This window comes from Leopardus geoffroyi, chromosome B1, assembly GCF_018350155.1.
Source record: "Leopardus geoffroyi isolate Oge1 chromosome B1, O.geoffroyi_Oge1_pat1.0, whole genome shotgun sequence".
Lineage (NCBI taxonomy): Eukaryota > Metazoa > Chordata > Mammalia > Carnivora > Felidae > Leopardus > Leopardus geoffroyi.
Window position 1 is genome coordinate 63,018,028 of NC_059327.1, and position 25,681 is coordinate 63,043,708.

The 25,681-nt window shown below is 42.2% G+C and overlaps 1 protein-coding gene across 2 annotated transcripts; it reads right to left on the reverse strand.

The window, feature by feature from the left end:
- Positions 1 to 10,345: 10,345 nt before the first annotated feature.
- Positions 10,346 to 20,703, reverse strand: LOC123590578 (tripartite motif-containing protein 60-like). Of its 2 annotated transcripts, none has more exons than XM_045463864.1 (3): positions 19,028 to 20,703; positions 18,544 to 18,691; positions 10,346 to 12,305 (listed from the first exon to the last, which is right to left on the reverse strand). In XM_045463864.1, the coding sequence occupies exon 3, from the start codon at positions 12,016 to 12,018 to the stop codon at positions 10,603 to 10,605; it is 1,416 nt and encodes a 471-aa protein (XP_045319820.1). In that variant the 5' UTR covers positions 12,019 to 12,305; positions 18,544 to 18,691; positions 19,028 to 20,703; the 3' UTR covers positions 10,346 to 10,602. The 2 variants fall into 2 exon arrangements, with proteins under 2 accessions (XP_045319820.1, XP_045319812.1); XM_045463856.1 differs by lacking the exon at positions 19,028 to 20,703 and adding an exon at positions 18,900 to 19,010.
- Between the last annotated feature and the right edge of the window lie 4,978 nt (positions 20,704 to 25,681).

The window sequence follows — 25,681 nt, forward strand, 5'->3', positions numbered from 1 at the left end:
TTCTCGTTCTCTCTCTCTCTCTGTAAGGGTTAAATTGTAGTGTTGGGCTAACCTGTAGCCTTAACAAATAACAGCTTTGTTTTAACAGTGTAGATTAAGAGATAACAGCCTTGTCCTCTCAATCAAGGGAACAAAAGTTCAAGGAAAGTCAACTGGATTAGTGTTTGATTGGATTGGGGCAAGGGCACGTCTGAACTGTTTCCACTCCCATCTGGGAACTATTTCTTTGTTTTGTTCCCAGGTGTTGATAAGACTATGTGGTCGGCTGTAAAAACTCTGTACCCCGACTGTTCAGGACCGCACTCTGGTCAAGAGTGTGGGTCCCGATCGGTTGGCCTTGCCTCTCATTGTAATAAACTTTGTTGTGACTGTCACTGGTGCCCGTAGCATTGTGTTTCAGGAGTCGTGTGGATGCAACACTCTCAAGAATAAACATTTAAAAAAAACTTTTTGAAAATTAAAAAATAAAATAAAATGGAACTGGATGATACAAACCGGAAAATGGAAAACCGTCCTCAGGAAAACCAAACTTCAGGACTGAGAGGCTATTTTCCCATAAATGCCTGATTTACAGAAAACGGATAATATTGGCATTTTCTTACATTATAGGCAGTTGCTCAGGGGTTGCCTCATATCAACCTGGGGAAGTCTTGTTTAGGGTTTTCAGAGACATGAACAAGAAATGACCCAGGTTGGGTTGATCTCACAAAATAAACTGAGTTGAGCTTTGTTTTATGACTGGACTGGTTTCCTCTGCTTGGGCAATTTTCAAAGCCCTCCTGTGTCTTTCATTTTCACAGACTCTAACAAAACTCACTCCTCTTCACATTCCCTGCCCGTAAATACAGCCCACCCAAACCCTCAACAGGTTTGCCTTAGCTTGCTATAGTTTGTATGTACCAAACTGCATGCAATTCCTTGCTATTCCCAAATAAACTCATCTTTTTGACAATTTTGAATTTGCTCTGGTTCACCTCTTTCTGTAAGTCAGCAAAGTGGACCACATTCTTGATTGACTGATGATTTCCTCATGGCATTCTTCAGTCCCTCTATACCCTGTATTTCCTGTAAATTGAAAATTAGCCCTAGAGGCTTAATTCAGGTTAAGCATATTTGGAAACAATATAGCGCAGATTACATTGCGATCTTGTTAAAGTTCCGTGTACCTTCTGTATGTGTGTGTGAACTATACTACCTTTGCACACTTTTCTATTGGGGTTTTGATCATTTGCTTCTCAGTCTAAGGCCAGTCTATATTCCAATACTAACCTGAGTTTGTTTTTTTTTTAATTTTTTCTTTTAACATTTATTTATTTTTGAGACAAAGAGAGACAGAGCGTGAATAGGGGAGGGGCAGAGAGAGAGGGAGACACAAAATCCGAAACAGGCTCCAGGCTCTGAGCTGTCAGCACAGAGCCTGACGCGGGGCTCGAACTCACGGACCGCGAAATCATGACCTGAGCCAAAGTCGGACGCTTAACTCACTGAGCCACCCAGGTGCCCCAGAACCTGAGTTAGTTATAGGTGAGTTTACACTCCCCTACTGATCTTGAAGTCATTGTCAATAAATGCAAGGGCAAGAGATAGATTATAAAAAAAACAACTCTCACCAACCATGGAGAGACACATTGTGGCCAACTGTGTATCAATGTATGAATGAATAAACAATTAGGTGTATCTGTGCAATGGGATGCTATCAGCAATAAAACGGAATAAATGATTGACTGGCACAATTCCAAATGGAGAAGCCAGAAAGAAGAGCATATAATATACGATTTCATTTCTTGGTATTCTGTAGATAGGCTGTCTCTGTTTGAATGAGTAACAAAGTCATATGTAATTTATTATATTTATATACATTTTTTCTTGCCTTTATTTCAGCAAAATCATTGTTATCAAGATATGCACAACATTTGTTTTTTATTAACAGTAGTGCCTTTTAAACAATTTTTCTTAAATGCCTGTTCTCAGAGTTGCATGCTTTAGAAATTCAATTGAGGGGTGCCTGGTGGTTCAGTTGGTTGAGTGTCAGACTTTGGCTCGGTCGCGATCTCATGGTTTCTGGGACTGAGCCCCACATTGGGCTTTCTGTTATCATGGAGCCTGCCTCAGATCCTTTCTTCTTTTTCTCTCTGCCCCACCCCCCACTCATGTGTGTGGACTTCATATTTCCACTTTGGTCGGGGAGGTGGGGGGGAACATGGCGTCTGCTCCTCTGAGTTAAGGTTTTGAATTAGGTTTTCCATTTCTGCCTTCTACTGGCACCTTACCTCTTCTGCCTTCCCCTCCCCCTGCTGTTTCTGCACCAACTTGGGTGTGGTCTACATAACTGGTTCCTATACCCTCCTCAGTGCCTCAGGCCCCATTGGCTCCTCCTCCCATCCTCAAGGTTAAGGCGTAAAGTGCACCCCCTTGGACATCTAGGTCTTTTCCAAATAGAATACATCGCTAAAGCTTTGATTACTGAACATGCTTTGTGTTTTTAACTTCTTATTGCAGAGAAATTAAGGCTATTTGGACCTATTGGAAAACATGCTTTGTACTTAATTGGTTCATGAATTTACCATCTAAAAAAGTTCTGGTGTAAACACCTCTGAGTTGGTTACTAAGTCCTCAATTGGAGACTAAGGTTTTGTAAGAGTTAAAACTCTGCTAAGTGTACTTAAGACGGATGGAAATAAGGAAAGCAACCCAGTATGTAGGAAAGTAATGTAATGCCTCTGATTTCGAACCTGAGAGACCACCAAGGAGCCGATACCGATGCAAACGCACAAGGGTTTATTTGCAAGCTCGAGCTTGGGCCCAAGTATACCCGACACAGCGGAGCAGGGACTTGGACCCCTAGGTTAAGAGGCGTAGCAGTTTTATAGGGGCCAGTGGCCAATGAGATCGTAACACACACAGAAAGTTGCGTAGTCATGTCAGTCCACACGCAGGTGGCCAATTGAATTACAATTTACCCCAGAGTAACTGTTTGAACTAGCCTGTCACTCTGGTCAGAATTGGCGCGCAAGTTTGGCGGGCAAAAGGCGGGGTTTAAGAATTGGCGGTTAGGGATTCCACATTCCTATTTGAGCCGGTTTCCAGTAAGGGTGTGCTCAGAGGCTTGACTAGGGTGGGGGAGTGTCTTAAGCAATAAGTAGGTCATGTGGGGGTTATGCATGAGATAGTGGGTGTGGCACAAAATGGAGTTAGTCTTGCTCTGCTTGTCCAGGGGTAGGGGATTTTTGTTAAATTCCTTGGGTCCCACAGTAGGAGGTATGTAAGAAAGATATAAGGAATGGAAATACATTTTTGTTGAGGGTAGAAGAAAGTAATTCTGTCTTCAATGAGACTGGTTATTTGGAGAGAAATGGCTTTGGGACAAAGTTTGAAGGCAAAGGAAAGTTGTAGAAGGTTCATGAAGGGAAATCTTTGGAAAGGAATTTTATGTGTGGTCATGATGGACTAAGGTTGAGATGAATAGGATTTTAAAAGTACACTGGTATAAGGTTGAAATTCTGCTTTTCTCTCTGCTCAAATGACAAAGTTTTCTTGGATTGTTGATCTGCTCTTGATAAGACAATGCAAACAATGGTTTGTCTTCCAAGAAAACCAAAGTTTCAGGTTTCATCTTTATCAGGTGTTTGATTACTTAGTTAAAACTTCTCAATGTTAGGGGCGCCTGGGTGGCGCAGTCGGTTGCGCGTCCGACTTCAGCCAGGTCACGATCTCGCGGTCCGTGGGTTCGAGCCCCGCGTCGGGCTCTGGGCTGATGGCTCAGAGCCTGGAGCCTGTTTCCGATTCTGTGTCTCCCTCTCTCTCTGCCCCTCCCCCGTTCATGCTCTGTCTCTCTCTGTCCCAAAAATAAATAAACGTTGAAAAAAAAAATTAAAAAAAAAAAAAAACTTCTCAATGTTAAAGGAGCTAGGTTTTGGTAACAACTATATAATGCTATACATTCACCTTCAGGATCTTTTATTGCCACCTTGGTAGAATAAATAAAGTTTTAAGATTTGTAATGATCTGTAATCCTTTTTAGGATGTAATTATAACTTCCTAAGGTTTTAACAATCTTCCCAGGATTTAAATGGTAAAGGAAGTCTTTTTGACCAGTTAGGCCCTTTTATTTGGGATGCTAAGTTACTTGGAAATTCACTGTCGTACAATGGTAAACCTTAGGTTGTATTGCACAGGTTAATGCTGTAACTGCCCAAATATATATGCAATTCCTAAAGTTTTAATGTTTTGGTATAAGGTCATCACTTAATATTCTGATTACTTGAAGTGTTATGTGTCACAGAAATAACCGAATTTCTTTGTCAATTGCATCATAATGAACTCTCATCAGATCTTTAAATGTCTATTTCTGAGCTTTTGTCATTTACAATTGTTCTTATTCTCTCACAAAATGTGTTTCTTATTCAAGGAGATTTACAAAAAGGACTTTGTGAACAAATACAGGTATTCGACATCTTTAAGATTAATACTAAAATGGGTAAGAATTTCCAGAACTAAAAATCTGCATTCAAATTGAACAAGAATTAGGAACATGGGATTAAATGAACTGAGGAAGATTATAGTTTTGTGATTCTTGTTGAAAATATTGCTGGTTCTCTAATGTTTGCTCTTTTAGATTAAGGAAACTTTCTCTTAGGATATCTATGATATACAGAAATGTCATAAAGTATTCATTTGTAAACTGAAGCATTTATCTTTTCGCTCTACATAACTTCCCTGAAATTCAAAAACTCTCAGTGAGTATTCTTTCTTTCATGGCAATTACAATTGTTTGCATAAGTTCATTAAGAATCTGTTCGTCTTGTACCAGGTCACCATTGGAAATACTGGTTATTTTACCAAGGCTTTGACAGGAATGTCATATTTGAGAGTGACATTCATAGACTCAGATATGAGCAGACAGCTTTAAGGAACTAAGGTTGGCTTTATGAAACATGGAGCCATAAAGCCCCTTGGAAATGCTGGCCTGATACCTTGCTTACCGAGTTCCCAGCAGCCTCACCAGGTGAGTAAAGAAGGTCACTTCCTGGCAGTTGCAGGAACCTCAGGATATCTTGGGACCTCATGAACAGGAATTCACCCAATTCTACAGGTATTGTAGGCCTGTCTGATGGCAAGTATTTTGCTTGGCTTCTGGCCTCGAGAGGCTACTAAAAGTTCAACCCGGAGATTCCTTATAAAAGGTTCCAGGAAAGCAAACTTTAAAAGACCCTCATGATCAATCGCTATTCTTGCTGAGCTTATGTAAATGATGAGACCAGGTTTGTTAAAACTGGACTTGTTCAACTGAGGGTTGATGGGGGTGAGGTGGGAGGGAGGGGAGGGTGGGTGATGGGCATTGAAGAGGGCACCTTTTGGGATGAGCACTGGGTGTTGCATGGAAACTAATTTGACAAATTTCATATAATAAAAAAAAAAAAAAAAAGACTGGACTTGCTCTACAAGGATTCACCCCCAGGATTCCACCTACACCCACGTCAACCAAAGAGGGGCTAAATGGGACTGTGGAGAATGTGTGGACTAGATCTCTTGGCCCTGGGTGAGATCTCTCTGTAGTCACCTACTATCTGGGGGAGCTGGGGAATGTTCTATAATATCCTCATCTCTAATATCCTCACCTCTACTCAGGTAAACAAAGTATAAATCTCCACTTCAATCATTTCAATAGTCAAAAATCTATTGAAAGAACTTGGTATTTTTTGGCTTAAACCACAGACATTTCTGACAGCACTGAATTCATAATATATCAAAATTTTCTTTTCACTTGAGTTTCTCAACTGGAAGCTATATCCAACTCTGTACATAGTAGATGGGATTTGGATTAGATTAAATTTACTCTGAGGACCCTGCCAACTTGGAAAACTAATTTTTCACATAATGCACAGAATGAAATTGGAGATCAGGAATTCAGTGTGAGAAAAAGCTGAGAAACACACACATACACACAATACTCTCTGAAGTGAATGGTGAGCTACCAAGTAGTGAGTACTTGTTAGGACAGGATCTTGAGAAGAGGGCATGGAGCTTTTTCTTTGAAGCTGTTACTGATATCTCAAGGAGGCCAAAAGGCTGAGAAGTGACCTCCATGTTGGATCACCTCACTCACCACTGCCACAACACCAGAGTCTGTACCATGATTTTTCTTTCAACTCTGATGTTGCAGATTAATGTGCATTTTGGAGACCTGCATTCCCCACAGATCTATAATCTCCATGTTATCCCCACGATGACTGTATCTCCAAGTATCTCCTAAGTCCTAGGCTAGAGCTGTTGAATGACTAAGCTTGGCCAAGTTTCTGGGCCTCCCTTAAGAACTTAGTGACTTTGGGCAACCTGCTTATACTCTCTGCGCATCTGTAAGCAGACGGTGAGATTAAGGAAGATCAAGTTTATACAGGACCTGAGTACTAGGGATCCTGTCCCCATAGCTCTCATCCCTCCACTCCCCACCTATTCACAAGCCACCCCTCACTAAGATGCTGGAAAGGATTCCACACTGGGCTTCGGATCAGCACCTCTGGAGGCTTTGTCACACAGATATTGGGAACATCTAGGACTGGCTGGGATCATGGTGTCTGTATTTTTAGCAGTATTTATATGACCTAGGACAAGGGTCACTGAATAAATAAACCATAACACAAGAATGGTTCTTAAAGTAACCTGAATCCAGGGGCAGCTGGGTGGCTCAGTCAGTTAAGCATTGAGTCTTGGTTTTGGCTCAGGTCATTATCTTCCAGTTCATGAGTTCAAGCCTGGCCTTGGGCTCTGCACTGTCTGTTCAGAGCCTGCTTAGGATTTTCTCTCTCTCCCTCTCTCTGTCTCTGCCCCTCCCCCACCCCCCCACTTGTCTCTCTCTCTCAAAATAAATAAATAAACTTTAAAAAAGAATAACCTGAATCCAAATTTGCTTTTCCTTAAGGTTTGATCTTAGGCACTATACAGAAGAGGCATCAGGACGCCACCAGTCTTACCATGCTCCAGCCTCCTGTACCTATGTTATACCATCTCTGGGCTTATCTGGAGCAGGTGACTATGGGAGGTCTGTGAGGCCGGTCTCTAAAAGAGTTCTCAGAAGACAGTTTTGCAGGAGATTGCTGGGTCAGTAATGTGACCATTGCATATATGTATATATCCTACTAGCAAGGTGGAGTCATGGAGACCCCACCCACCAAAGAGTGGTGGGTTCTCCCTCCAAGAGGGAGGGCAAGGTCTGGCCCAGGTGCCACCCTGGATAGAGGTGGGAAGTTTACTACCTGTGATTAAATCAAGCCAGCAGGGACAATGTTAATTACATAGTCTAATTTGAATGTTTATTTATTTTTGAGAGGCAGAGACAGAGTGTCAGCGGGGAGGGGCAGAGAGAGAGGGAGACACAGGATCCGAAGCAGGCTCCAGGCTCTGAGCTGTCAGCACAGAGCCTGACATAGGGTTTGAACTCACAAACCATGAGATCATGACCTGAGCTGAAGTTGGCGCTCAACCAACTAAGCCAGCCAGGCGTCCCTAATTCTTCAACAAGTAACATGAAGAAATATTAAGAAAGAACAAAAAAAAAAAAAAAGAAATATTAAGAAAGAACCTGCTATGCTCCAGGAAGAGCATGTAGGCCAATGTAGATAGAGAGGAGAGATTGTTGAACAGGAAAGTCTGGTAAAGTTACTCTCTCCCACCACCAAAGCCTCTAAGGACTCCCATTTATTTCACAGACTAAAATACCTCAAATGGCCTATGTGACCCTACCAAGGCTGGTTTTTCTCCCTTTTCCCCACAACTCACCTCTCTGACCTCACTTAGACTCTCCTTGCACTCATTCTACTCCACTAACAGGCTTCAGTGTTGGCCCAGGTCCCTTCTGCCAATCCCTTCTCCGTAACATTTGCTCCAGCCGGTCTCTCTGCAATGCTCCACCACTGCTCTTCCCTCATCCAGAGTTCTGCTCTGATTCCATGTTCTCTAAAATGCCTACACAAGGGTGCCTGGGTGGCTCAGTCTGTTAGGCGACCAACTTCAGCTCAGGTCATGATCTTGTGGTTTGTGAGTTCGAGTGCAGCATCAGGCCGTGCTGACAGCTCATAGCCTGAGGGCTGTTTCGGATTCTGTGTCTCCCTCTCTCTCCTCCCCTGCTCCTGCTCTTTCTCTTTCCTTCAAAAATAAACATTAAAGAAAAAACTTTAAATACCTACGCCGACCACCCAACTTCAGGTAGCTAACCCTCCCCCACCCACAGTACTCCCATGCTCTGTACCTGCCCATCGAGCTTTATTAGCTTCTACCTTGCTTTATCAATTCTTTATATTTATTATTTATCTGTTTCTTCTACTCTAGGAAGTACACTGCTCAAGGATAGGAATCTTAGTTTTTCTCACCTCGTACAATTTCAAATTGAAGATATCCATGATGGTTAATTTTATGTGTCACTTTGCTGGGCCTCAGTGCCAAATATGTGGTCAAACATTATTCTGGATGTTTCTCTGAGGGTGTTTTTGGATGAGACTGACATTTAAATTGGTGGACTTTTTAATGTGGGAGAGTCTCATTCAGTCTATTGAAGGGTGAATAGAGCAAAAGTCTGACCTACCGTGAGCCAAGAAAGAATTCTATCGTGGGATGACCTTTGTACTTGAACTGCAGCATAGAATCTTCCCTGATCTCCAGGTTGCTGGTTTTAAAATCTGCCATGCCAGTGGTCATAGATTTGCCAGTCTCCATAATCATTTAAGCCAAGTCCTTAAGATAACTCTTTCTCTAAAAATACACATCTGTTTGGTTACTTCCCTGGAGAATCCTGACCAAGTATCTCACCACTCAGCAAAATAAATGGACAAAGCTCAAAACACTAGGAATAGGGGTGCCCAGGTGGCTCAGTCAGTCGAGTATCCAACTCTTGATTTCGGCTCAGGTCATGATCTCACGGTTCGTTGAGTTTGAGTCCCACATCGGGCACTGAGCTGGAGGTGCGGAGCCTGCCTGAGATCCTCTCTCTTCTTTACTCTATGCCCCCCTTAAAATAAATGAACTTAAAAAAAAAAAAAAACCAACTAGGAATAAAAAAGGTCTTTAAAAATCATAAAACAATGGTAGCCAAAGTATCAAGAATCAGATGGTATGAGACTTCTCAAAAACAATAGTATATTTTGAAAATTAGGTTATATGACTTCAAATGTAGCCATGTATATTTGGCTTAACTGTCACCTCAACATAGGTAGAATAAAATCGTTTTGAAATGTGCCAAATCGCCCAAATTTTAAAACATAGAGAGGATGACACCCCAAATTTAAAGATAAAACAAGCAGGGAGACATGGGATTAAACCAAGGAATTCTAGAACAGAGGGCAATTCCCAGGATAGTGGGGAAAGAGATAGCTATGCACATAGGCTACTTTGTTCAGATTGCAACATGAGATGCAGAATCATGTTCACTGGGACATAGGTTACCTATGATCTATATAAATATGTGTAGGGAAAGGGCTTTTAAAGAGCAAAATCTCAGTATCTATAGTAATCAGTCATTTGTGTCAACTGGTAACAAACACAGTAAAGACAGAAGGGAGCCTGGGTATCCTAGTCAGTTAGGCATCTGACTTTTGATATTGGCTCAGGTCATCATCTCATGGTCTTGGGATTAGGGCTTCTGGGATCAGGGCTCTAAGCTGCGTGCTGGGCATGAAGTCTGCTTGGGATTCTCGCTCTCCTTCTCTCTCTCTGCCCCTCCTCTGCTGGCACTTACTCTCTTACACAAAAATAAATAAGTAAATGTAAAAGAAGAAAGAAAGAAAGAAAGAAAGAAAGAAAGAAAGAAAGAAGAAAGAAAGAAAGAGGAGAATATGATTATTAAGAATTATGGAAGTAGGGGCGCTTGGGTGGCTCAGTTGGTTAAGCATCCAACTTCGGCTCAGGTCATGATCTCAGTTTGTGAGTTCAAGCCCTACCTGGGGCTCTGTGCTGACAGCTCAGAGCCTGGAGCCTGCTCTGGATTCTGTGTCTCCTTCTCTCTGCCCCTCCCCCCACCTGTGCTCTGTCTCAATCAAAAATAATAAATGTAAAAAAAAATTAAAAAAAAAAAAAGAAAGATAGTAACTTATTTAACTGTAAAGGAATGACTATAATTAAAAGACATCTTGGGGCACCTGAGTGGTTCCGTCTGTTAGGCATCTGACTTCTGCTCAGGTCATGATCTCACAGTTTGTGGGTTCAAGCCCCACATCAGGCTCTGTGCTGACAGCTCGGAGCCTGGAGCCTGCTTCCGATTCTGTGTCTCCCTCTCTCTCTGCCCCTCCCCTGCTCGCACTCTGTCTCTCTCTCAAAAATAAACAAACATTAAAAAGTAAAAAATAAAGACATCTTATTATAGGTAATTTCAACAGAAATATTTTATTAAATTTGTTAGGTAGCATAATCCTCAAATACTTTATCTTAGAAACTAAAAGCATCTATAAACATCTATAAAATTGGTGTTACTCTCATGTTTTATAGTTGCTTGAAATGAAGGAGAAAAATCTCTTCTGGTTTTCAGCGGTAAACCACAAGAATCCAGAATTGCTGAGACTAAATTTACTAGTTATCCCTAGATACTGAAACAGCATTGTTTCTTTCCCAGGTACTTCATCTTTCATCATCTGTTACTGAAGAGATTTTAAGAGGTTCAGAATCTATTCCAACATAGAAATAGGGACAAACAGCTTCTGTAAAAGAATCATTAAAAGTATAGAGAAGAGATCTATCATTCATATTGTAAAAGGAAACCTCACCCAACTCATAGTCCAAAAAAATGCCAATCTTAGTGGGTCTTACTGTGGGCAGAAGCTGGCTTCTCTTAGGACCCAACATAACATAAATGCTTTCAATATATCTCCCAATTGCCCAGAACCCACCCTCAGCTACTGGCTGATTCCTCCAATTCCTAGGAAAACAGTCTTGACACACTCCCAAGGTCCATTTAGGCTTGTTTCCCACTATGACCTCCCAGTAATGCCGGCCAGAACTAAATCTCTTAGAACCCAGGACAGCAGGGCAGAGGTAAAATCTCCTTGGGTTATAACAAAGATATTTTCTTCTCTTTCCATAATGCACAGTTTTTCTATCCTCAGAGACAATAAGCCGAGGGTGTGCTGTTTCAAGGTCTAGAATCACATCTACTTGAAATGGCTTGATAATTTTGCCCAAGCCAGAGTATTGTGGAGGAAGGCTAAGTCCGTATTTCTTTAATCGGAATAAAAAGAGCTCAGGACGTTTTAGGTTTTGATACCTGTGGTAGATACCTTTCACATGTGTCAGTAATTCCAGTTCCGATTGCCCACACTTGCACTCTACCTCCTTCAGCAGATGTTTTAATGTGGAAACATGGTCTGAACATGTTATACGGTTGGCATTTAGTTTCGTTAAAATGTCCATCTCTTCATCTTTCATCTGCCTAAGAAGAGCCTCTTGCTGATTTTGCAGAAACAGTCGAAGTTGCTCAAATTCAGAAATGATTTCTTCTCTCCTATACTCTACCTTCTTTTTCAGTTCCACAATTTTGCTGGCTTGCAGAGAAATCACTTTTTCAACTCGTTCCACATTGTTCTGCAAGGGCTCAATGCTATATTCTAGAATTTTCCGGTGATAAGAGGCAGCTTTCTTAATGGGGCAAATGTAGTGTTTCTGGTGTTGAACAGAGAGGCTGCACTGTGTACATAAAACCTCTAGGTCCTTCCCGCAAAAAAGGGTCAGAAACTGATTGTGTTTCTCACACACGGAATATTCTTCCTGCCTTTTTCTCTTGCTCCTTCTGACCTGCAGTAGTTTAGCAATTTCAGTCAAATTACTGAGCTGGCGGTTGCTCCGTAAGTTTTTGTTACGAAAGCGAAAACGGCAGACAGGACAGGGGAAGGTATCTTCTAGATCCTTCCACATCATGTTGATGCAGGAGCGACAGAAGTTGTGCCCACAGTTTATAGTCACTGGGTCTTTCAAGTAGTCCAGACAGATGGGGCAGTTAGACTCTTCCTGGAGGTGTACCAGGGCTGTTACAAACTCCATTGAGCAGAGAATGAAGGTGGTGGGTGAGAATGTTCCCCTTGGCAAGGCCTGCCGTAAGCTCAAGACCCAGTGGGTAGATCTCCCCCAGACCTCGAAGCTTTAGGTTCCACTGGCCCAGCTTCTGATGGCAGCCACTGAAGTCTTGCGTAGTGTCCTGTCCTGTAGCTTGAGGGCAAGAAAGATTCACTGTTTGCAGCTCTCTCACGGATTAACTCACCTAAATTTAAGATTAATGACTTTCTTCTTCAACAAAGTAGCCACGGGTCCAAGCAAGCAACCATTCATTCCTATGAGTGAGAAAAGTTTTCAATTATAAAATCTCCTAGACGTGCTATCACAATAATTAATTTAGGCAAGAATCATCAATAACTGCAAAAACTATTATGTGAAATTTCCTGGGTAATGATATATTCACAAAAATCTCAAAATATCACTGTTAACAATTATATGAAAAATAAGTGCCTTTACAATGCAGAATCCTAAAGAATACCTCCTGACCAACGAAGGGATAAACTGATGGCCTGCAATGAGAAAAACATCACTTAGAGTATTTATGCTCCCCTTGCAAAAAAAGAAAAAGCAATTCCTAAATTTAATCACAAAGATACAATCACTAAAATCCAAACCACAGAACGTTCCACAAGTCCATGGTCTTAAACTGTATACAATGGCACTGAAGTTTCTTCTACATTAAGAAACTCAAGAAACAAGTTAAATTTGTGATCTTAGCTTTCTAGAGTCTAGCTAGACATATATATATACATTGCTCTAAAGTGGACAGAGCATGGCAAAAATATGAATATGGACTATTCATTAGACAATAGTAGCAAAAATCAAACTTCCTGAATTCAACAATTGCCTCATAGCTACATAAGAAAATACCCTCTTAGCAAATACGTACTTCAATACTGAAGGAGTTGTGATCTTTGAATGTTACTCTTAAATATGACTTAAAAAACAAAAAAAAAGTGGTGGGCCTGGGTGGCTCAATCAGTTGAGCATCCAACTCTTCATTTCAGGTCAGGTTATGATCCCAGGGTTGTGGGATCGAGCCCCGTGTCGGGCTCCACACTGAGTGTGGAGGCTGCTTAAGATTCTCTCTCCTTCTGCCTTTCCCCCCTTGTACTTTCTAAAAAGGAAAAAAAAAAAATGTGGGTGTCACGGTTTTGGTATCATGTGGGCGATGGGTGTGTCTATAATAAGGCAGCATGAAAGACACTCATTAGTGATGGAATGGGTCTTATAACTTGATTTTGGTGGCCACTATGTGAATCTACATGTGATAAGTGGCATAAAACTAGACAGTCATTTGACCAAGATCAAATTCCCGGTTTTGATATAGTATTTGGAAACATGGGAATGTGGATGATAGATACATAAAACCTCTCTGTACTGTTTCTCAAAATTCCTGTGAATCTATTATTATCCTAAAGTGTTAAAGTTTTAGAAAAATCACCTTCAGGCTCATCTGGATGTTTAAATCAAAGGGAAGTTGTGTAGTTCATTTTGTAAAGCACTGGGACATATAATAAATCACTTATATCCCTTGCTTTTTATACTCATTGATTTTCCTGTATATTATTTGTGCATCATCTGCCACCTTTTAAGATATATATGGACCTAGTACAGAAGCTTACCCTAGCCCAAGCTGTGTTCAGCTCAAGAGGATTATGGTACTACCCTTCTACCTGGTCAGCCTGCTTCCATTCTTGCATTCTGCATCCATTCGCAATTCAAGTAATAAGAACTTTCTTTGAATATACAACTCCTAACATCTCTTTCTAGTGCTTAAAATCTTCCAGCTTCTGAATGCACTTTAAATCCTCAACATGGTGGGGGCACCTGGGTAGTTCAGTTGGTTAAGCATCTGACTTTGGCTCAGGTCATGATTTCACGGTTTGTGAGTTTACCCCTGAATCAAGATCTCTACGTTCAGCATAGAGCCTGCTTCAGATCCTCTGTCTCCCTCTCTTTCTGCCCCTTCCTTGCTTGCTCTCTCTCTCTCAAAAAAAAAAGAAACTTAAAAAAAAAAAAAACAACTCTAAAAAAAATCCTCAACATGGTATACAGAGCCCTGTAGGAGACCAAGAACATGACTTTTTTTTAATGTTTATTTATTTTTGAGAGACAGAGAAAGATAGAGCATGAGCATGGGAGGGGCAGAGAGAGGAGGAGACAATTTGAAGCAGGCTTCAGGCTCTGAGCTGTCAGCACAGAGCCTGATGTGGGGCTCGAACCCATGAACCGCGAGATCATGACCTGAGCCGAAATCATACGGTTAACCGACTGAGCCATCCAGGTGCCCCAAGAACATGCTTGCTATAAAAGTGGATCCCCCAAACTCAGGGTTCTTTGGCTGTGTCACAAACCCACAGTGTACACAGCATCCAGCTGGTGAGACTTGGGAGAGATGGGAAACTGACACCAACCTGATGCTCATGCTATTGTGGTAACTGAGTCCTGTCTCTGACCCAGGAGTTGTGTCATCTGGCAGCAACCATGAAACATCAACAGGCTAACTTACTAGTTTCAAGTAGGGTAAAATGCTGAGCCTCGACACTTGACAGTTAAAATCTTCAATTACAGCTGTGAAACTTAAATTTATGAGAATTGAACAGGCTTATCCAAAGTCATAATATTAAATGCTATCAACTACTAGCATACTAAGCCATTAAGCACACTACACTTTTCTGGGTGACATAAGAAATATATATTTGGCCTTTGTCCCAGGTTCCTGACATAGGGCTCTTAACACCCTTGGACTCACCCCATAGTGATAAGGATGCACTCTGTATGCTAATGAGCTGAGTGATGGCCAAGGACCCCTGGATAGCTGCAGAAGGGGGCAGGCCACCAAAAAGATCCAGGGATGATTAGAGGGTCGGGACCATCAGCCCAATCCTGTATCCTCCTGAGGAGAGGCACAGATGAGATCGAGGTAATCACCCAAGGCCAGTGATTTAATCAACCTTGTAAATGTAATGAGACCTAGATAAAAACCGGGTTGGAGAACTTTCGGGTTGGTGAATACATCTAAGCGCATGGGGGTGGCAGGCACTGCCTGACCAGAACAGATGCTCAGTAAGTGCTATTGTGCAGAAAAGAGTGATCATAATAGGCCTAAGACTGCTTGCTGTCCTTAGAAGGGCCTGCTTGCAAGGTTGGCCCTTGGCTTCTATCTGAGAACTTGGATTTTGGAAGGGTTCCCATCCTTCTCTGATAACAATGGCTCACCGAGCCTAAAGTATCAGTGTAACTAATGTGGTTTATGCTAGCTACCAGCATTCCTTCTGATAATCTGGAAATTTGATACATCCTAAGCAGAGGCTGACCTCATGACCTGTTCCCAAAGAAAAAATAAGCATCTAAGAGCTTCCCTGATAGACAATTCACACGTTATCATAACTTGTTGCTAAAGGAATTAAATGAGTCCTATGTGACTTAACTGGGTAAGAACTGTTGGCTGTTTGCCATGGTCTCCTCCAGACTTCAACTCATGCACCTTTTCCTTTCGCTGATTTTGCTTTGTATCCATTCACTATAATCAGTCATAGCTGTGAGTACATTTTACTCTGAGCCTGGAGTCCTTGTAGCAATGTCTGAATGTAGGGTAGTCTTGGGAACCCATAGACATAAGTATTATTAGAAAATCTTACAAAGTTTCAAAGTGAAGAAAGCTCTTAGAAATCTGACCCAACTGCCTAGATATTTATTATATCATGTAATCTATTAAAGTATATACTATAACACTGTCTTAGTCTAAAAACCACTATATATCTTATTGTTATTGTTAATATATCTTATTATTGTTTCCCCTTTAATGAGTAAAAAAGATGCTAACTGCTCATGGTGGTTCGGCAGAGAAAGTTTGAATAGATTCTAATTGTTTTAAATGTTTGTTTATTTATTTTGAGAGAGAGAGCAAGCACATGTGTGAGTGGGGGAGAGGTAGACAGAGAATCCCAAGCAGGCTCCATGCTGTCAGAAAAGAACCCGATGCAGGACTTGATCTCATGACCAAGAAATCTTGACTTGAGCTGAAATCAAGAGTGAGATGCTTAACCAGGTGATCCACCCAGGCGCCCCAGATTCTAATTTTGAAGCAGCAAGTTATTATTACATTAAAAAAATTTTTTTTATTATATTGCGATTGGAGGATAGCGTGATATGCCATTCAAAAATATGCCTCTTTGGCATAAGGATGCCAAATCACAAGGATGATTTTGAGCTGATTATTTGGAGAAATAGCACACACAGAAGCTCTGAAAACAGACCAGAAGCTACCCTTTTGAAAGGGCAATTTACCATAGAATGGGGGCCTGTGCCAAGAAGAGAACTATTACTAGACAACTTTTTCACCTGGGCGGGGCAAACTTCATTTACCAGATACTTTCTCTTTTCAGTGTCCTATGAATTGCCTTCCTCCCCTTTGAAGCCTTAGACCTATATCTCTTTCCTTAGTTCAGGATGAACTGCCCACTTACACTCATGCTACCTTTTTTGAGTCTCATCTCTTTGTGAATCTCCCTTATGTACAGATGGAGTACATAATTAAATTATTTTCTCCTGTTAATTTGCCTTTTATTACAGATGGGGTTTCAGCCAAGAACCTAGAGGGGTAGAGGGATAATTACTTTTCCTCTCCCACACAGTAAAAAGAAACATAAAGTAGTGATAATGTGTCTTCAAGTTTTTCTGATATTCCAGTCTAACTTTTCATGAATAACATTGTCACGACGAGAATCCTTAATCTCTGTTTAAAATTCCGTATTTTGGGGCACCTGGCTGGCTCAGTCAGTTAAGCGTCAGACTTCGGCCCAAATGACCTCATGGTTCGTGAGTTTGAGCCCCACATTGGGTTCTCTACTGTCAGTACAGAGCCTGCTTCGGATCCTCTGCCCCCACCAGCTCTCTGCCCCTTCCTTGCTTTCTCTCTCTCTCTCCCTCTCAAAAATAATAAATATTAAAAAATAAATAAAATAAATAAGAGTATTTCAGGGGTGCCTGGGTGGCTCAGTTAGTTAAGTGTTCAACTCTTGATTTTGGCTCAGGTCATAATCCCAGGGTCGTGGGATCCCAGAGCCCTGTGTCAGGCTCTGCACTGAGCATCATTAAGACAGCTGGGGATTCTCTATCTCCCTCTCTCTCTCTGCCCCTACCCCACTTACACTCATGCGTCCTCTCTCTCAAAATAAATAAACATTAAAAATAAATAAGTAAATAAATAAAAAAGAGTATTTCAGGGGCACCCGGGTGGCTCACTCGGTTGAGAGGCCGACTCTTGATCTTGGCTCAGGTCATGATCTCACAGTTCATGGGACTGAGCCTCGAGCAAGGCTTTACACTGATATGCGAGTCTGCTTGGGATTCTCTCTCTCCCTCTTTCTCTGCCCCTTCTCCACTCATGCTTTCACTCTCTCAAAAATAAATAAACATGAAAAAAAAGTGTTTTTTTTTCCCCTGTGAGCACAAGCGGGGGAGACGCAGACAGAGGGAGACACAGAATCTGAAGCAGGCTCCAGGCTCCAAACTGTCAGCACAGAGCCTGACTCGGGGCTGGAACCCACGTACCGTGAGGTCATGACCTGAGCCGAAGTCGAACCCCTAACCCACGGAGCCACCCAGGTGCCCCTGAAAAAAAAAATTTAAGAGTATTTCATTTAACGTTTATTTTTGAAGGGGAGAGAGACAGAAGGTGAGTGGAGGAGGGGCAGAGAGAGAGGAAAATACTGAATCGGAAGCAGCCTCCAGGCTCTGAGCTGTCAGTCAGCCCAGAGCCCGGCACAGGGCTCAAACTCATGATCCGTAAGATCATGACCTGAGCTTAAGTCAGTAAGTGTATTTCATTTAAAATAAGAAGGAGGTGGGTGGTGTTCCTGCACAGATCTAGATTCCCAGTGGGTCCTCCCCTTTCCACATACTTATGTACTCTAACTCCCCTTCCAGACTCAAGCCATGAGATGAAATAAACACCTTTGGGGGCCATTTTCCCAGTGCAAGCTACAAACAGCCTGCTATTGTGACTACTGCCTTCTACTCTATCCCTTCAATCAGTTCCATAACTCTACAGCAAGCCTCTTTCATTACTTGTATGAATAATAAGACTTAGAGGGCACCAACAACTGGGGCATACTCTCATTTCCTGGCTCCACACATCTTTCGGTCATAGCACAGATCATACTTGAGGTTTTACATTCTTTTTTTGTTAATGACATGGGAGCCTATGGTTCATGGTCTGAATTCTTTATTTTTTCTCAAAGCTATATTACCTTCTCTAATTCTTGTGGCTGCTGAAAAATAGTGGCTAGTATGAACTCAATAAAAAAAAAAAAGTTAGGCGAATAAACTAAATTTGTAGTAGATCCTCAGCTCTCAAGATTCGATCCCTGCGACTTGAAATGATGTTTAACATACCAGAGTTAAACAAAAGGAAAATTCCGTACCTACATGGCCTACAAATGAGGCGCAAAGGATGACACGGACTACGTCAGAGAGGTGCTGGCACTGTAGGTTGGAGGTTCTTACCTTCACACCCCAACAATCCTTCTTTGGAGATCACGTGGCCACTTTGCAAACTTGAAAACTGTCGCCTGATAAAAATCTCATGTAACGCAGTCATACCACCTCCGTTAGGACTACATGGATTTAAGCTGAGACCCAGGATCCTGTATTTCTTTAAAAAAAAAAAAAAAAAAAAAAAATTTTTTTTGGGGGGGGGGGGACAGGGGGCACTTGTAAGGGGATTCCTGTAGTTCTCAAAGAGTCTTGCAAGAACCTGAGAGACCCAGTCGTGTACAAGCACCCCCACATATGGAGCCCAGAAGAGGCCCAGGAAGCCCTTGCTCAGCTTAGCCTCAGGACGAAAGGCCCTTCCTGCTTACCTGCAGCAAGCGGTTCAGCGGCTCAAGCAAGGCGCTGCGCACTCGGTTCAAAGACAGGCTGGCCACAGATTAACGACCCCAACTCCCCCCGCCCCACCGCAGAGCGCGGTTCCCTGCGTGAGACTCACATTTGTTCCGTGCTGTGATTGGCCTGTTCCCCCGGAAGTGGTGGCAGCTATGGGCCTGCGCATGTGCATGCTCAATGACCCTGCTTGGAGGGGGGAGAATGGGAAGAGATCCTGAGGGTAGCTGGGGGTTGTAAGGCTAAGTGACTAAAGGCATTAGTCCCAATGTAACTCGAGTTGCTAATATTTATATTCCTGTGACAAACTTGAGAGCCAAAATAAGGCCAAACCATAGAGCAGGCAGTTTTTAAAATCTTCGACACCCCACCCTCCTCCCAGACTGTGAAGGAGTGAGGAGTTCTGCTGTAACCACTTAACCTAGTGTGGGATTACTGAGATTACTTGTCCTAGGTGAGGGTGTAGTTAGCGTTGAAAAAACAATCCTCTTTGGATCAATTTGCATCTCAGTGAGTGCTTGGGTGGGTCTGTCCCACCCTGTAGGATTATGCCCCACCAACTCAGGCTCACCCAGGTCTCTCCTTGAAGTTCTTCTTAAGGTGAATTAGTTGGACAACTTGATAAAGTCTTCAAGGCTGAAGGATCAGTAACTAAGTACTTCTGAACTCATAAATTAGCACCCAAGTGGGACCGAAAGAGGTATTTGCAGAAGAAATAATAAAGTTAAGGTATTACTTTCAACTGAAATCAGACGGCTGGATTCTCAGAGGAATAGCCTACTGTCATGTGGTCATCATCCAGATGTCCCACATATACTTCTCATATATATTTTTGGTCTTTGTGCATGGTTTCTGTCTCACAGCCCCTAAAACTTTGCGGGTGATAAGAGTAATGGAAGTATCTTCTGTTGTAATGCTTAGTCTCTTGTCTTCAGTTCCTTCAGGGTGTAAAGGTGAAATGGGTGTTTTGTTATTCATAACAAGCTCAACCATGACTGATTTTATGGCAGCGAGGTGACTTTTAGAAATTCCCTAAAGATCTTGAGGTGGGAGGGCTGGTTGCCAGAGGAACTGACCAAGAATGGAGGGTTGGAATATACAGTCCCACCCCTGATTTCTGGCGATGGGGGGAGAGGCTGGAGGGTGAATCAGTCACCAATGACCAATAATCGCGAAGCAGTGAAGCCTCCACAAAAACCCCAAAAAGGAGGGGAGTTTGGAAAGCTTGCAGGCTGGTAAGCCAGAGGTTCACCAGCCACCGTGCTGGGCCCCAAAGTCTGAAAGGACAGAAGCTCTTTTGGAATCTTGCCCTATTCATCCCTTCATTGGCTATTGATTTGTATCTTTCAGTAGCCTTTAGATATAAACCAGTGAGTAAATAGATATAAACCAGTGAGTATTTTTAGCTAACAAGTTGAAGAAAACATATTGGGGGGATAACAATGGAGGGGAAAGCACACCCTAAAGCTCTCCAAAGAACATTTATTACATTTTTAATATTTCCCATTTAGACATTTACCCAAGTGTGCAACACATTTTAAATAGAATGAACTATATGTGAGGACATGGACTACCTCCTAGATAAAATATTGAAAGAAAAATTTACAGAATACACAGGATGCTCCCATTTCTTAAATACATATACACAAACTCATGCAATATATACTCTCATATGAGTAGGTTATTTGGAAGGTTTGCACAGGAAGCTGTTTCAGGTAATGTCCAGATTCTAGGGAAGGGACTAGAACACATGAAGTCACTGTGTAGCCATTTTCACACATGAATTGTTTTCATGACATTCAGTAGACAATTTTAATTTTAAAAAAGTTTCACGGAAATATTTTTGGGTGCAGGTATTTGTGTTCCTGATTAAAGGAAAATCTTTTCACTCTGTGATGTGCTCTCTTCATGAGGTCAATAATGCTTGTTTTGTTAGTTTTTTCCTCACTTTTTGTGATGTTAGTAGGCATACTGGTCATTGCCTAAACCTTTTAATAAATTTGGGATTGTAAAATAATAATGGTTTCTGCTTTTTAATTTAATTTAATTTAATTTAATTTTATTTTATTTTTAGGTTGGCTCCATGCCCAACATGGGGCTTGAATTGATCACATGGGGCTTGAATTGATCACAACCCTGAGATCAAGAGTCAGATGCTCTACCAACTGAGCCAGCCAGGTGCCCCTGCCTTACTTTATTTTACTAAATGTTTATTTATGTATTTTGAGAGAGAGAGAGAGAGAGAGAGAGCACATGAGCAGGGGATGGGCAGAGAGAGGGAGACAGAAAATCCCAAGCAGGCTCCACGCTGTCAGCACAGAGCCCAGCCCGGGGCTCAAACTCACACACTCTGAGATCATGACCTGAGCCAAAATCAAGAGTTGGAGACTTAATTGACTGAGTTACCCAGGTGCCCTGCCCCTACCTTATTTTAAAAACTAGTGGAATATATCTTTGGTAGTAACTTTCCTTATTATTTGACCAACATGAAGTGCTGTTCATGTCACAAAGGAAGAATAAATGTTTCACTGGACATCCTTTAAAAAATTTTTTTAATGTTTATTTTTGACAGAGAGAGAGTGAGTGACAGAGCATGAGTGTGTGTGTGTGTGTGGGGGGGGGGGGGGGGGGGTTGGGCAGAGAGAGTCGGAGACACAGAATCCAAAACAGGCTCCAGGCTCTGAGCTGTCAGCACAGAACCTGACATGGGGCTCGAACTCACAGACAGTGAGATCCTGATCTGAGCTGAAGTCGGACGCTCAACTGACTGAGCCATCCAGGTTCCCCTGAGCATCCTTTTAAAAAGGGAATATCTTGGGGCGCCTGGGTGGCGCAGTCGGTTAAGCGTCCGACTTCAGCCAGGTCACGATCTCGCGGTCCATGAGTTCGAGCCCCGCGTCGGGCTCTGGGCTGATGGCTCAGAGCCTGGAGCCTGTTTCCGATTCTGTGTCTCCCTCTCTCTCTGCCCCTCCCCCATTCATGCTCTGTCTCTCTCTGTCCCAAAAATAAATAAACGTTGAAAGAAAAAAAAAATTAAAAAGGGAATATCTTGAAGACATCCAGGTGGCCAACCGACACATGAAAAAATGCTCAACATCACTCATCATCAGGGAAATACAAATCAAAACCACAATGAGATACCACCTTACACCTCTCAGAATAGCTAACATTAACAACTCAGACAACAACAGATGTGGATGTGGACAACAGCAGGGATGTGGAGAAAGAGCCTCTCTTACACTGCTGGTGGGAATGCAAGCTGGTGTAGCCACTCTGGAAAACAGTATGCAGGTTCCTCAAAAAATTAAAAACAGAACTACCTCAGGACCCAGCAATTGCACTATTAGGTATTTATCCAAGGGATACAGGTATCCTCTTTTGAAGGGGCACATGCTAGGTATTTATCAAAGGGATACAGGCATGCTGTTTCAAAGGGGCACATGCACCCCAATGTTTATAGTAGCACTATCCACAATAGCCAAAGTATGGAAAGGGCCCAAATGTCCATCGATGGATGAATGGATAAAGAGGTAGTATATACATACCATGGAGTATTACTCGGCAATCAAAAAGAATGAAATCTTGCCATTTGCAACTACGTGGATGGAACTAGAGGGTATTATGCTAAGCGAAATTAGAGAAAGACAAATACATGACTTCACTCATATGAGGACTTTAAGACACAGAATAGATAAACACAAGGGAAGGGAAGCAAAAGTAATATAAAGACAGGGAGGGGGACAAAAACATAAGAGACTCTTACGTATGGAGAACAAACAGAGGGTTACTAGAGGGACTGTGGGAAGGGGGATGGGCTAAATGGGTAAGGGACATTAAGGAATCTACCCTTGAAATCATTGTTGCACTATATGCTAACTAACTTGGATGTAAATTTAAAAAATAAAATAAAAATAAATAAATAAAAATAAAAAGGGAATATCTTGTCCCTAGGAACAATATAGTACTTGCAATTTGGGTTCTTTTCTGACCAACAGGACTCCATAGTGACCTTCAATTCATGTGAGCCAGTGAATACAGGAAGATTTGTTATCTGGAGATCTGTGGCTCTTCTTGGGAAGATTCCTCTGGAAACAAAGGAAAAGAGCAGAACCAAACTTCAGGGGCTGTAGCTTACTATGTACCGATTTCAAAAGGAGAAGTTGAGGATTCACCAGCTTCTCATTTTTCCTTAGCTCCTGGAGAACCAGCCCCACCCCACCAGCCCCTGACGTTTTTGAAAATGTTTTCCAGTTTTATTGCGAAATAATTGACATACATCACTGTGTAAGTTTAAGGTATACAGCATGAGGTTTGATTCACATATATTGTGAAATCAGTCCTTTTTTAAGATGGGAACCTCAGAAAGAAACCCACTCTGCACAATGACCTATAAAGCCAACCTGCGCAGCTCCAAGCAGAGGCCAGCTGCCCCATCTGCCTGGATTATCTGAGAGACCCAATGACCCTTGACCACAGGCACGACTTCTGTGGCTCCTGCATCCACTAGTGCTGGGAAGACCTATAAGACATGTCCCCTGTTTCATCTGTCTCCACCACTGCCCTGACAGGGACTTAAAGAGGAACACCCACTTTTGTCCCACGTATGATATTGTTAAGCAGCTTCCCACCACAAGGAACAAAAGGGAAGAGAGACTAAGCGGAAAGAGTTAGGGGTCCCTGGAAAAAGAAAGAGGAGACTTGGCTTTGAGACCTAAGAAAGGACATTTTAGGCCCCCGGCCATTGTACGATCTTTGCCTGACTTGCTCGAGCACACTTCTTGCGGAACTTCCTAGGAGGTGTCTGAATTACAAAGAAATGCAAAAACCTCAGTAGTTAAGGATTTTAAGGGAACAAAGCAAATGCAAAAACAGTCTCTACCTAGCTGGGAAATAACCTAACCGTAACCGAGATGATAAATCAATGGTAAAAACTCCCAGTGCAGTTTCAAAAGCAAAGATTTATCTAACACATGTTCTTGGGTCGTTTTTTGCAGGATTTAACCCCCTTTGAACACTCAAATACCAGACTAACTGGAGCAGAGAATTGATGACGCTGACCCTTGCTGGCCCTTGTAACTTCAATCAGCTAGGACCTGGACTCTGTCAATTTAGGATGTCTTTTGCCCCAATCCTTTCTTTCTTTTTTTTTTTTTTTTTAAGTTTATTTTTATTTATTTTGAGAGAGAGATAGCAACAGGGGGAAGACTTTTGCCCAACTTCTATACTGAACTCTCCTTTGCCCAACCCCTTCATGAATATGCATGCACCCCTAACTTAAAACTTCCCTAATTTTGTTGTTTGGGGAAACACGGCTTTGGGAAACATCCCTGGTGTTCTCTTGTTGCAAGTAAAACCCTTTCTTTTCCTTATCCTTTGGCTTGTTTGTGTCTTTTGGCTCAATACCCACCAAGAGGCAAACCCAGTTTCCACTAACAAAACCCTCGTGTGAGAAGTGCAGATTCTGGCTCTGTTCTGTGAGAAGGATCTGGAGCTATTGTGTCCCCAGTGCAGGGTCTCCTCTGACCTCCAGGGCCACACCCTGACACCCACTGAGCAAGCTGCAGCTGGTTACAAGAAAGCAGTTCAAAGGCTACAGTGAGCCCCTGAAGAAGCAGGTTGAAAATGTTGAAAGGCAGTTAGAAATCCAAGTCTCAAAAGTACTTGCGTTAAGGTGGCAGGTGAAGAAGTCGAGGGGGGAATTACACTCTGAATACGAAGAGCTACAGCATTTTACTGGAAGAGGAATAGGATGCCTTTTTTAAAAATTACTTTTGATGGAAAAGAAGGATCTTGAAGAATAACTAATTGAAAACAAAGGCCATTATTCAGATCATAGTTCCGATCCTGAAAGAAAAAACAAAACAAAACAAAACAACAACTGCCAGAGTCCAGCTCCAGTAGGTCCAGGGGTTCCCGAAGGATGAACAGCATCAGCGAAAATAACAAATAACAAAATAACAAAAATAACAAAGTAACAGCTTGTTAGACTGGCCGCTTTATTGTGGCAAACGCGGCATTATATTTGTTAGCAATTTCCTTGTAGCGTGCGTCATCTATGTTTCTCTGCTTTACCTAATTCTAAAAATGTTCCTTTGTGCGATCACCCATTAAGGAACATCATGGTTATTTTCTTGCAACGTTCCCTCCTGTGCTTTGCTTATTGATTAATTTCTTCATATTACTTTCATTATGTGTCTACATTTATTTATAGTTTATAAAGCGTTTGCTTCGCTATTTTCATGAAAGGTCATCTAACTCTCAACACCTCAAGTGGAACATTTACAGAGACATGACTTCTTAATTGTTCCTTTGAGCCATTTGCGGTACAAGGACCAAAAGTATTCCCTTCGGTCTGAGGTGCTGGGAGGGAGCCAAGAGGGCCCTGGGAACCCAGCCTTATGCGCTCCCAGAGAGACAATGTACAGCTAGGAACTAATGAACCATTCTGTACCTTAACCCACCAGGTCCAGTTATCATCTTGAAAGCCTCCTGGGGGCTAAGTGGGCCTAGGGTGGGAGTAACTTGTATCCATAGATACATTCCTTTGTTGCCGGAATGGGGATTTTGAACCCATTAGACCCCCTCCTTGGCTGGGAAATATATGGGGCTATCCTTCCTTTAGGTAGGGGATGGGCAGGCAGGAGTGGCACCACTTAGATATAAGGTTTCTTTTTTGTCCTGGGGGTCATCCCCAGAAAATATCCCCGAGTTTGCCCCCATGGGTTTATTTTGAATCATCAATGCCACTTGGACCACGGGG